The sequence below is a fragment of the Fundulus heteroclitus genome, chromosome 5 (assembly GCF_011125445.2).
Source record: "Fundulus heteroclitus isolate FHET01 chromosome 5, MU-UCD_Fhet_4.1, whole genome shotgun sequence".
NCBI classification, from domain to species: Eukaryota; Metazoa; Chordata; class Actinopteri; order Cyprinodontiformes; family Fundulidae; genus Fundulus; species Fundulus heteroclitus.
The window spans coordinates 11701415-11714993 of record NC_046365.1 but is presented as its reverse complement, the minus strand read 5'-3'; the positions used below and the strand labels follow the sequence as shown (position 1 = coordinate 11714993).

At 39.4% G+C, this 13579-nt stretch overlaps 1 protein-coding gene across 1 annotated transcript in view; it reads left to right on the top strand.

The window, feature by feature from the left end:
- Window positions 1-13579, top strand: part of pcdh7a (protocadherin 7a) — a 65729-nt gene that overhangs the window by 49749 nt on the left and 2401 nt on the right. Inside the window, exon 5 of the mRNA XM_012865547.3 lies at window positions 9332-9533. Within this exon, the coding sequence (XP_012721001.2) occupies window positions 9332-9533 (202 nt within the window). The remainder of the gene's footprint in view (window positions 1-9331; window positions 9534-13579) is intronic.

Here is a 13579-nt window from a genome sequence, read left to right as displayed (position 1 = left end):
TCAGGCATTTGTGGCCGATTCCAAATTTTGTGATTTAGTAAAGCCTTGATCTGCTGATACAGATTTTAACAGGTTCCTTACTCTGTTTAAGAACTGTAATCAGCAATATTCAGCCCAACTAACCCATCATGAAAGTCAGTAATTAAAGACATTAGCAGAGACTTCGTCCCACTGTGTATTTAAGAAAAAGGCTTTTACTGATCAAGTCAAAACAAGTCAGAATTATTTGGATCTTACATGGTCTTTTTGGCCTAGCTTGGCATGTCTTTTTGATGATTAGTGCAATTAGTGCACTTAGCATTACTAACTGTATATTCTAATCCATCCATGTGTTTAGGGTTGCTTCATCAGAAACTAAGTCTGAATAGTTTGAACTTAGCATTTTAAATCATCTTTAGCATTTTATACCAATGACTAGAACAATTGTGTGTATTCGCTAGGTAAAGCAGCACTGTGTAACCTTTAGCCACAGGGGGGTGCCCATGAGCGCCACTGGCAACACTGCATTGTCGCAAAATTAAACAGCCTCTCTCCGTGTTTCGGAATCTGATAGCAGACCACTTTGGACCAACAGATTGGGTGTTCATGGAGTTATTTGTAAAGACAAAAGGCCACATTCACCCCTCTATCTTAAATCCTACATCAGAGAACCAAAAATATGTCTGATCAGGTAAGTGTCGTATCTGTTTTGTTTTGCTGTTACGGCAGTCTGAGCACCACTCTAGGTCCCATGACCCATTCAGCGACGGAGCCGACCCTCTCAAGTTACATAGGCGAGTTTTTGAGAAGGGCAGACTGCACGGAGCATTGATACTCTGTGCAGGCATAGTGTTGTATCTTGACCTGAAAATTTATTTCATATATCTCAAATTAAGCTAATACTTAGGTCAAAACCTACATGGTGCTGCTTTAAAGAAGAGTCTAAGCCAAGCTCAGGACCTGCTCTCTTATTTTCAACACTAATTAATGGCTTTTTTATAGCCACTCTTCTATAGAACCCAACTCTATAGAGCATACAACTTATTGTGGTCCTCTGGACAGATTCTCAAGTCTCTGCTCTGGAGCTCTGCAGCTACTTCAGGGTTTCCTTTGGTCTCTGTGCTGCTTGTCTGATTAATGCCCTCCTTGCCCCACTTGAGAGTTTTGGTTAGTGGCAAATTTGTTTGGAACAAATTACCTCTAGACATTTGTACTACTACTGACTTTGCTGTTTTTAAGGCCAGGCTTAAAACCTGTTCATTCAGACTTGCTTTTAATATTCAGAAGCATGGTGTCATATTTAGTATTTCATTTTTTCATTTTTGTTTTTAATTATTTTACTATAATGTTGAGTTTATGTACAACACTTTGGTCAACTTGTGTTGTAAAGGGCTATATAAATAAAGGTTGGTTGATTGATTGATTGATTGATTGATTGATTGATTGATTGATTGATTGATTGATTGATTGATTGATTGATTGATTGATTGATTTAGTTAGTTAGTTAGTTGATTTGATTTGATTGGTGGTGCTCCAGGGCGAACAGTTTAGACTTTCATTATTTCATTATTTCATATAAGTCAACCCTGATTTGTGCTTCTGAACAACTTTTGCCCCTGACTTCAAGAATCTAGAATCTTTATTTTCATTTTGTAGACATTATAACATTTTTGTGAGACACCGGCTCAGAATGCACATATAAAAAGTCTTATAGAAAAGCAAACACTGAGTGAACACCTTCCGAAGGAAAGCACAACATTTTAAATATTAAACTGTAAAGAAATAATGACATGAAAATTATATTTGTTAAATATTAGTATTGTTAATTCTAGGTCTACTTACCTCACATTAAAACCTGTGTAAAATGTGTTGTTCTAAGCACTTGGATGGGTGGAAAGATAGGAAACAATGTGACAGTTGCCTGAATATTCAAAACATGGCAAAATTCCAAGATCTTGCTATTTATTATTTATTTATAGTGTAGGAAAAGAAGCTTCTGTTTCATAAAACACTAGCTTTGTGTTTTGGCTTTAAGCTCCACCCAGGAAGATTGTGACTGCCTCAACAAAATACAAAAAGTTAAGAGAGTTGTTTGTCCCACTTGCTGAATTTGAAGCAATGCAGGCTGACCTCCCTTGACCTCTGACATTGTGCTTTGGAGATCAGCCATAAGTTTAGCCTAAATTAGGTCTATCAGTCAAACTTCTACAATATTCAGTGCAGAAAACTATTTGTTTTATTCATGTGCTCTTGGCATTTTGAATTTGGACCAAAATGAGTTTCTGAACACAGTAAAGGTCAGAGTATTTAGTTAGATATGGATTATGCATCAAATCCTGAGTTTATTTCTGCCTATCCTTGAGATAAGTTAATGAATTAACATTGTAGTCCTCATTGTTGAATTCTGACCTGCAACCTGACCTCAGTTGGCATTGTTACAGGCAAGAAACATGTTAAGAATGAAATAAGAACCGCAGGGTATCACACATTTGTAAACAACTAATACCAAAAAAGATTAGCCATTATCCAGCAGCTCTTTCCCCATACTTAGATAATGTGAGACAGGAGAACGAGCTGACATCCAAGGGGGAAACGTGGCTCTTGTCCTACAACCATGTTTGTAGTTCTGGTTTATGCATAAGCCGCATCCTGTCAATTCATTATGCAGACCAGAATGAAGCAGGGCACAGTCAAACAAACAGGCACTCAAGTCCAAATATACTAACACATGCACAAACACCAAGATGCACAGATTCAAACACACACACACACACACACACACACACACATACACGTATTCAATATGCAGACACATGTAAGGAGAAGAGAGAGAGACTGTTAATTAACTAGAGCTCGTTAATTCTCTTTGAACCGACAGCGCGGAGGTTTACACACTAATTACCTTGATGACTGAGCCAACCTGTGCATGCACACGCATATGCCGGTCTTCACACTACAAACACAAGCGTGCTCGCAGGCTGACATAACACATCTTGCAGGCTTTTAGACTTTCACACTCATACACGGCCATAAAACACAAACATAAAGGTGTGAAGTCTCACTCATACACACAAACATATGTGCACGCTCATGTGTACTACAGAAGAAGAAGAAGAAGAAGAAAAAAACTCTTGCCCTGAAATGAATTCTATATTAAGAACAATTTTTTTGTCCTTTTCTTTTGCTTCAGAGTAAGATTAAGATGGTTGGGTTTATTCTTAGCTCACACCCATCGTGCGTCTTTTGGATTCACACTGATCTTGGGGACTAAGCCTCAAACTACCGTAGTGGAATAGTGCACCTAAATGTTTGCACAATATATGCACACGTAATCATTTGCACATATGCACCATGTCAGAGGACTGAGGCTCTCAAGTCAGAACTGAACTGTAATTGCCCGTGCCAAATTAAGAGGAAGTATTTTCATGTCCATCATCAACCTCAATTAATATTCTATCAGGATTAAATTTATAGCCCATACTGGACCTCAGCCAGCTTATACATATGTCCGTGTGTGTTATCTCACTGTAATGACATGTAAGGGCTAGCATTGGCAGATAGAGGAAACCTTTGGAATCCAGCCTTTATTCAAAGTGCTCTGTCAAAAAGAGGAAACACACACCAACACAACAAATATCCTTTGTACGTAGAGTAGCACATATCTGAATTATTTGGGCAAATTTCCAGTCTCCAATTTTTATAAGGCTTTTATAAAAAATGGTATATTGCCAATAGCATTTTGAGCCAAATTATCTTTAAGAACTATAATACGAGAGGATATAAGAACACCACTGGCTTTTTCCCAAGCCTCTTTGTTGATGCCGCTGATTAATTAATTATATCAGGAGCAGATGCAATAAGAGAGAGGTTGCTGTGAAACAGGGTTTGCCATTTAAAGCAAGCAAAAAATATAAAGGAGTTTACATTGTAAACTGTATTTAGCTTCTTACATTAGCAATTATAATAAAACAATATTTATTTATTTTTTACAAAGTGTAGTTAGCATTGCAAGACAGTGTGTGTCGTCATAAGACCATGATAGACAGATGTTGAAAAGCCCAAAAGGAAAAACGGAGCATTTTCCCAGCCTTCCTGTTGTCTGCTTTCCCTTGTTCTCTCTTCCTCTCTTCCTCTAAATTAATCAGTCACATAATTCAAAACAGTTAACTCAAATAGTGTCTTAAATCTCTAGTTATGACTGGAGTTTTCACTTCATTTTAAATGTTTCACTCTTGCAGAAAATAGCTAATTTAAAGTTTTCTCCTCTCTAGAAACTTCTGCAACAGAAAGTATAGAGGTAAGCACAACTTGGTGGTGCATGGTGTGTTCATTGATGTAAAAAATACTTTCAGTCAGCAGTCGGGACCGAGCTTGATGAAAACAGGTGGATTTTGGTCACAGGGTGATTTCTTGGTGCATCTCTGCAAAATAAATTGGAAGAAAGGAGTTTGCCTCATTCAATGAGAGGAGCTGAAAAATGAAGAAATATATCAAGGATATCATCTAAACATACTCTAAAATAACCTTGTGGAAAGAAAAATATATGAATGATATTTATAGAAGCAAATGTGTCAAAAAGTGAAGCAGTGGTGAGAAGCCAGGAGGACTAGGGCAGAAGATTTACAGTGTACAGCTGCTCAAATGTAATTAAATTAAAAGTACCCAAAATATAGCATTTGGCAAAAGAAGAGAAGTTTGTCACTGAGTTTAAGACTTTGAGACTGGAAGGAGAGCATGAGAGAAAAAAAAAGAGGGGAAACAGGATTTGGGGCGGCGGTGGAGGAGTTATGGGTCAATAAACCCCGCTGTGGGGGAAGCGGAGAGGGACCCATAACGAGGTCAAGGACTTATCATCGATCGGCACATCATAAAGCTGACTGGCAAGGAGAGCAAGGGTTGGAAGACGAGTTGGAGGAAGTGGGCTGGAGGAGCAGGAGTACAGTCTGAGTGTTGTGAAAAACAGAGTCTACCATCGGTTCGCCTTTAGGGAAGAAGACTGCCAATACCAGTAACTCACACATTGTTGATTTAGGCCTGCCTTGTGCTGCAGGCTGGATCTCACTGTAGTTTTTGTTTCTTTGATGCAGTGTCACTCTCAAATTGTCGGCATTCACATTTTCTACAGAATTGTATTACTACTGATATCTTTGCCAAGAGGTTTATATGTGAAAAACTTAACCAAATACCATTAGTAAACGAACTGCATTTAAAAGCAAAAGTGAAAATTTAAAGCAGAAGGTAAAACATTGTCCCTGAACTGATGAGAATTTTTTTAATACTAATATTAAGCCCTCAAGGCCCAATTAAGCCCTTAAACTAAATGCAGAAAACATAAATTGTTACTTCTTGGTGAAGCCCAATAATACCAAGAGTAACAAGATCTCACATCACGGGATGCTGTATTTTTTATTGTCCAAATGAAGCCTGTCTGATGTTGCTATTAAGTTTTTATCATAGTGTCACTTCATCTGGTGAAGGAAGTCACCAGCTAAAGTTATCATAAGTCCTGGATTTGGAGCGGGAGTGGTTTTTGAGTTGCCCCGTTTCGCTGACAGCATCAACTAATAGACTTCTTGTCTGGTCGACAACACCTGGTTGCAAATACATTGAAGAGGACTTCATGACTTTTCCCATTTTAATGCTTTTCTGTTTGGTTTTTCAAAGGATTAGTAGTTTGTAAAGTGTAATACAAACCTTCCTGCTGCCTACTTTTCCATTTAGGACTACTAAATATTTAGCACTGGCCTTCATCTGGTCAATTTTTAAACCTTTCTACCTTTTTAGCACCTGTCCTGCAAATCTACCATTTTACTTGCTACTATAATGCTAATTGGTAAATTAGCAAGTGCTAGCGTGCTAATATGAAAAATACATTTGGCCCAGGATCATTTACCTCCTTAATGAAAATGTAATCAGTTTGCTACATAAAAATGTTTTTCTGCTTGTAGATAATTCAGGCAGTGAAATTATGTTTGTCCTTGCTGTGTTTTTTGTTTCTTTTTTACAGCCAGAATAAATTTGTGGTCAAGTACATTTTCCAAAATGTGCAAGGTTTAGTAAATAAATTTCCTTTTGAAATGAGAGGAGTATGGAATATTCCTTTTGCATTCAGTGTCTTTGATGAAATCTTTTGGAAACTTTTTTTTAATTACCTTTACAAGAGCTCTTAATTATCCAATGCCAAAGTCTTATTTTATTCAGCCATCCATCCATTATCTACACCCGCTTATCCGTCCAGGGTCACGGGGGGTCATTCGGCGAGAGGGGGTGTACACCCTGGACAGGTCGCCAGTCCTTCACAGTATTTTAGCACTTTAACAATATTTTAGAGATAAAAAAAACATATTTTAATCTTCTTTAATGAGAAACACGAATCTTGTATAAAAACAGAATTTTCCGTGTCCGCAAGGCACCGTTACCCAATTCTGGCACTGCAAGGATGTGGTTGTGGCAGCCGTTTTAGCCATCTAATAGTGAAGATATTTGTCTTGATATTTATTGTGCAAGAGATCCAGCTCATTCTGATAAGATCACACAATCACTTTGACTCTGAGTCACATTCTTTCGTGCATTTTCTGCCTGTTTGCCACTGGCTCTCCTCTGAACAAGTCGAGGAGAGGTTGAACTACTTCATCTAAGCTAATGCTCTAAAATGAGAGTTTTTCTCAATTGAATGTAAAGATGAAGCCACTGAGATTGTGAAACTTGCTGCTCTTTTTCCTACAGGCTTTAATTTTATACTCTCCATCCCTGTTGTCAGAGTCACTCATTTCATCTAAATATTGTTAGGAAGTGACAGAAGAAATTAGTGCGCCGTTAATCCCCTCCTTCCAGTTTAATTAATTTTGCTGTGTTCCTTCCTCCTCTTGTCTAGCGTTTTTAGCACTAACATTTCAAATGTTGAATTTCCTTCCATGCTTAGTGGGAGAAAACAAAGAAATTGTCACGGTTTTGGCTTTTTATACCAGCCGTCCATCAGCTTTCCCAGCAGATTATCCAGAGGTGACATTCAACACTGAAGTTATTCCACCCTAATCTTTTTCTTCTCTCTGTTGCCTTCACATCCTCGCTATACACTGCATGTTTCAAAGCAGATCTAGATTTAAAAGCTTGTAATTTTGTAAGCAGATAAGTGACTCTGAGAGGACGCAGAGCGATCCCTTCAGGCCAGACCGAGTCATTTAGCTCTCTGATATTTTCCCAGCGTGAACTTTTTTCCATCCCAACTCAAAGCCTCGCTGCTAACAAGACTGGGTTGATTTGCGTTTGAACGTCACAGTAGTTGTGCCGCTCCGTTTGCGTGGCTGATATACTGGCAACACTTGCTGAGACCACGTCCACTGCAGATTGGCTTGTTTGTAGATGCTGTTTAGGATTTCACAAACATCTTGATGGACTTCAGTAGAGTGAAAATAGGTGAAACGGCAATTTCAAAACACGGAGCATCAATAAATCCAAAATAAAGCAACAGAAATGGAGTTGCTGTTTATTTGATTTCACCTTTGATTTATTTTTTAGTAAATAATTCAAAACCACACGTCTCAGTGCAGTGCTAGAAAAATACTCTATTGTGGACAGCAAGTGTTCCCAGTAAATTGTGGAACCTTACATGCCCTTTAAACTCAGGAATGCTCAGGAAATCCTAAACATTGATATTTGCAGATTGTTCTTACAGATCTGTTGGGCTTCTCCGGGTCTTTGACATTTTTTGAATATTTCTTGAAAAAAAAATAATGAAAGTCTAAACTGTTGAGCAAAGCAAATGTCACACAGACCTGTTAACTGCAGAGCCGTGTGAACTCGGCTCTGATGTCAGTGGCTTCAGACACTCCTGTCTTAACTGCGGGAGAAGCTCGGACGTTGGGAAGGTTATCCACTGTTCCATGTTTTCTCTATTTGTGGACGGTGGGTTTCATTGTGCTTCTCTTGAGTCCCAAAGCCCCAGAAAAGGGATTTGTAACCCTTTCCAAACTGATAGACATGAACGATTTTGTTTCATATGTGTTCTTTAGATTGTGACATGATGTCTTGCTGTTTGGGACCTGTTATTCTACTTCTTGTTGTCAGGCAGGTTCTATTAAGCGGTCTCTTGATTCTGTAGGTCAGGCCTGGGTATGTCTTGGGAAACCGAAATGTAATAATCATATTACACATGACACATTGATGTGAAAGGGAGGGTGGTGGTGGCAGGTTAGTTTAGATTGATCTTTTCCATCAAAAATAAACTAATTTGGAACGTTCACATGCACAAACACCAAGATGCACAGATTCAAACACACACAGACATGTGAAATGTATAAATGAGATAAAAATGCACAAACAGATGACATCGGATGGGGGTAAATCATTTTTCACAGCCTTATATGTGGACCTTTTCTGTTATTTTTTGTTTTGTTTTGTTTTTGCTTTGGACAATGACAGAAAACCAAAGCAGCTGGAGAAAGTCCAAACATCTGGTATATGCACGTTTGGGTTGTCTGCAGATTATACAGCGCGAGAAATCTAGAGTACCTCAAAATACCCATAGAACACCGTAACCCCATGCAGGGAGTTTGCCTGTCTCCACGTGTCAACATGGGTTTTCTCCGGGTAATTTCACAGTCTAAAAATACATTAAACTTTGGTGTGGAGCGATGGTCTGTTTTTTTCTTGTATGTCTTATTTGCCTCTGCGTTGGCCCTGTGATGGACTGGTAAACCGGTCAGGGTGTACTGTGTGTTTCCCCCAGTGACTTCTCGGATAGACTCCCAGCCCCCCCTAACACCCCAGAACCACCGGCACAACCATCCATCCCCCACACTAACAGGATTAAGCTTTTAGAGAAAATGGATTGATGGATCTCTGAACACCAGCGTATTAGAAACACAAACAATGGTTTTTTAATAACATCAGCACATTCTGCTGCATTAGCTGATTAAAGAGAACATGAATAGCATCAAAACGCTCATCCCTTATTATCTTTCACTTACTTCAGTAGAGTACAAAGTAAGAGGGTTTTTTTTTTTTTTAGAGTGGACTCTATATTACACAGCTGTCACGATTAGGTACCAATCCAGATGAGATGTAAGAATCTTCCGGGCACGCCAGAGGTTTGTAAACACCAGACATGTCCAGCGGCATTAATCTAAACTGGGATTAGAAAGGCATCAGAAAACTTTGAAAGACCCCTGTGATTGGTTGATGGCTATTACCCCGCATTGTAGCTGCTAAACCCATAATCAAGGAGAACATGACCAGATAATCTCAATATGTCTTTGCAGACCCTGGCCAGCAGCCTAATCCACAGATTTGGAATCTCAGATTAGGAATCCTAGATGATTAATCCCATATTGTGTTGGTATGTTTTCTGCAGGGGACCCTTCGCCGGGTGACCTTCTCCGTCGTGAGCCAACCTCAGGACGCCGGCTGCTATGACAGTGGCCTGGAAGACTCGGAGACGCCGAGCAGCAAGAGCTCGTCGGGGCCGCGGCTGGGAGCCCTGCCGCTTCCCGAAGAAGGTTACGAACGCACGACGCCAGAGGGCAGCGTGGGGGAGGAGGAGCACGTGGAGAACGGTATACTGCCATGCAGAACATAATTAAAGCATTCAGCCAAAATAATTCACTGAGCTTAAGATGCTGCCAAACACGTTCACTGGAATATTTCCCCTCTCAAGGCTATGTACTTTATGCAGTGAAAGGCTTAAAGATGTTTTGATTACACACTCTCTTTCTATCACACACAGACAGAAACAACCCAGAGAAAGACTTTCCGTGGAACCTTGACTCGCTGTCAAGGTCTCGGGAGTCTTTATTCTTCCTCTCTTGATGGAAATGTGTTTTACACTATAAAGCAGCTGCCCTTTGTGTGTCTGCATGCACCTCACATCAGGATTTCTGTGTGAGCAAGGCCTCTGTGTATTATGTGAGGAGATTTTTTAGAAAAGCTAATGTGCAGCAGTGTCTTGTGCCAGAGTCTCATCCTTGGCCTTAAGCCTCCCTGTCAATGACAAAAAAAAATTCCCTTTGTTCCTTTTTTTTCCCCCACCGCAAACGGTTGTAAAATAGCGCGAGCCGTGGCAGCACAGCAAGGTCACTATGCCCATGGTAGCTGACTAATTTAGGGGGGGTGGTCAGTGTGATTCCACCTAAATCATGTTTTTTGTGTGTGTGTGTGTGTGTGTGTGTGTGTGTGTGTGTGTGTGTGTGTGTGCGTGTGTGTTTTTACCAAAGTCTGAAATCTTTTTAAAATTCTTTTGGACTGCGAGTTGTTCATGGTCAAAAAGATAGAGCTTTCAAAAGCAGAATTTGTTGACCAAATCTAATTTGTAAAGTGCCTTTCCAAAGAATTTTTTTTTTTCACAATTTGTCACCTTACAACCACAAACTTCTTATTTATATTTGGAATGTGGGATTTTATGTGAAAGACCAAGACGAAGTGGAATTTTCTTTGCAAATGAAAATCAGAAATGTGTGGCATGCATTTATATTCGGCCTCTCTAAGTCAACACTCCTTAGAGCCACCTTTGCCTGCAATTACAGCTGAACGTCTTTCAGAGTGTCTCTCTACCTGCTTTACAAATCTAGAGAATAGATATTTTGCTCGTTCTTCTCTTACAGGATAGCTGAGGCTCAGTGAAATAAGATGTATTCTGCAAAGAATCAATTTTAAAGTCTTGCCAAAAATTCGTAGGTCTAGGCCGTTCTAACACATGAATGTGCTTTGATCTAACTGATTCCATTGTGGCTCTGCTGTCAGAAAAAAATCCTGACAGCATGATGCTGACACCACCATGTTATGAGGAGGGAACTCTGTGTTCAGGTTGATGTGCAACCTTCACACATAGGACTTTATGTACAGCCGCCAATCAAAACAAAAATTGTGTAGGTCCTCTCAACGCGTTCCTCTTTGTTGAAACATTTCATCTCTTCTTGAAGAGAATTCTTCAGTCTGAGGAGTTCGGCTAAACTCGGCTTTATAAGCCGTACCTTTGCATAGTGGATCAACCTGTGACAGTCGGCACTGGTTGTTCACATGCAAAAAAGGACCATCAGGCTACCAACCAATCACTAGTGATCAAATGAGCGTGAGTCATACTCTCAATAACAACACTGTAAGAAGGGGACAATCTGGCCTGGAGGCCTCCACCTCTGTTTAACAACAGATGCTTTCTCTGGCTCCCTTTACTCCCCGCTCAAACCAACGTTCCTCCTAATCCAGGATGAGAACATTTCCATCCCTGAAAGAGTGAGTTATTGAGATGCATCTGGATATAGCTTACAGTGTTTGATTTTGGTTTCATCTCACCAGAACACCTTCTTCTGCATTGTTCTTTGTTTTATTCTAAACGGGACCGTTTCTGTTTTTCTTTCAACAATGTATCCGTTGTTGCCACTATTTGATTAGGGCCAGATGTGTGGAGTGCATACCAACTACTGTCCTTGGCTGCTTTTCTGATTATGCTCTCCTAGCCCAGGCTGTCAGTTTAGGTTGATGCTCTTGTTTTGGTAGGTATACAGTTGTGCTATACTCTTTTCTTTATCCAGTGATGCATTAAACTGGAGTTTCTTTTTCATTTTCAAAGCTCAGGACATTGTTCTTAAACCCTGACCTGTCTGCTGTGCTGCTTGGTCTTCTTGCTGCTGTTTGTTCACTTATGTTCTCTAAAAAACCTCTGAAGCCGTCACAGAGCAGCTGGATTTTTATTGAGATTAGATTAAACACAGGTGGGTAATGTTTAAATGAACTAAGGACTTGTTAAGGCAATTGGTTACACTGGATTTAATTGCAGGGGTAACAGAGTAAAGTGGACTTAATATACAAATGAACACCACACTTTTCGGATTTTTACCAGTAAAAAATGTTGAAAACAATGTAACATTTTATTTTCCATGTCGCAAATTATGCCTGACCAGCATTGTGCTAGCCTAACACATTAAACCCAAATCAAATACATTGAGAAATGTGATTGCCACGTGACAAAAGACGAAATGTTGAATATGACATTCAAAGTGTCTGCTCGTGCTTGTTAAGAATTCTCAAGCACTCTCATATTGCAAAAAAAAACAATTAAAAACAATTAAAATATTTGATCAAGTTAAATCAAGGTCATTGCTATTTAATGTTGTTTCCACATTATCAATAAAGAGCAAATCCCAGGATAGGAATATCCTAGTTATATAGAGGAACATATTAGGGATACATGTATATCTTTAAACTGCTGCCTGGAGAAAATTACAACAAAGTTTTGGATTTGATTGTGTTTTAATCCACGTCTATAGTGATGACAGTATTGCACATGTTCATCCTATCCATATAAACCCAACAGCTTATCCTTCAACAAAAGATTGTATTGTTTCATGCAATCATTCCTACAATCATCCATAAACGCTTTGCTTAACTGTTGTTTTCTGTCAGGGATGCCCATACGCTCATCATAACCACCACTTCTCTTTTAAAGTGTGGACACAAGAGCGGAAGGATGTCTTGCCCGGCATGTTCTCGCCGCTGGAGTCCTTTTAGCTGCAACATTTAACCCCTCTGCTGTGCTTTACTCAATAAAGTGGCTCATGAAACGAAGCACCAGTTTGCTGCAAGAAGACAAGAGATTGTGCTATCGCCTTACGTAATGATAAATGTATATAGGAGTGCTCCAAATATAGGTGCAGCTGAATCTAAACGGGAAAAGTTGCAATGACTGCACTCTCTCTATCGAGTGCAGCAGCTTGATATCAGCTAGAGGATAGGAGAGCAAGAAGGATGGTGGACCTTATGTTGCTTGCATAATGATGAATAATCCAAATATAACTTGGAAGTTATAAATGCAACTAGAAAGTTACATAATTAGCAAGTGTGTTAAACACTCTGGCACTGTTATGAACATTTAAAATGCTAGAATTTATTGGTTCAAAAAAAGAATATTTTAGTAGTATTTTTTTCATATCTCCTAGTCCTTGTAAATGTAACAAAAACCTGTTTTCTGCAGCATCTTTGTCACTGTCACCGAAACACTTTAGCATCTGAAACTTCTCCAGAACGACCCTTTCTTCTTTGATTAGTCAGCTATGAGCTGAAAAGAGAGCCAGCATCTCGCGTTTCAGTTCTTGTATGTTTTGTATGATCCTGCAACAAAGAAAGAACCTTCACTGTCAGCGAGCTAAATTGTAGAGGATGTGTTATACTGTATGAGGAAGTATCAAATTTTGAACAGTTTTTGTGTCCATTTCACTCTGTTTCTGCACACGGTGTCTTTGAGAAGTCTACATTGCCCAACTGAAAACAAACACTTTTAGTAGGGTAAAAATATACGATAAAACAGATTCAATAACCCGGTTGCATACATGTGCACACCCCTAAACTAATGCTTTGAAGTAATTCTTTCTCTCAGCATTCCACGTCCTAACTTGGAAATGTTTGCTCACTCTACCATGTAAGCTTTCTCCAAATCAATGAGATTACGAGGACATCTATTCTCCACAGCCCTCTTATGGTGTCTTCGCGGTTTTCTCGTCATATTCTAAAGTCATTCTTTTGTTGATTTGGATGTTTGCTTGGACCCGGTGCGATGATGAAAAATAAAACCCCTTCATTTTCTGGCTTCTAGCACACCTGAAGGTTTGGG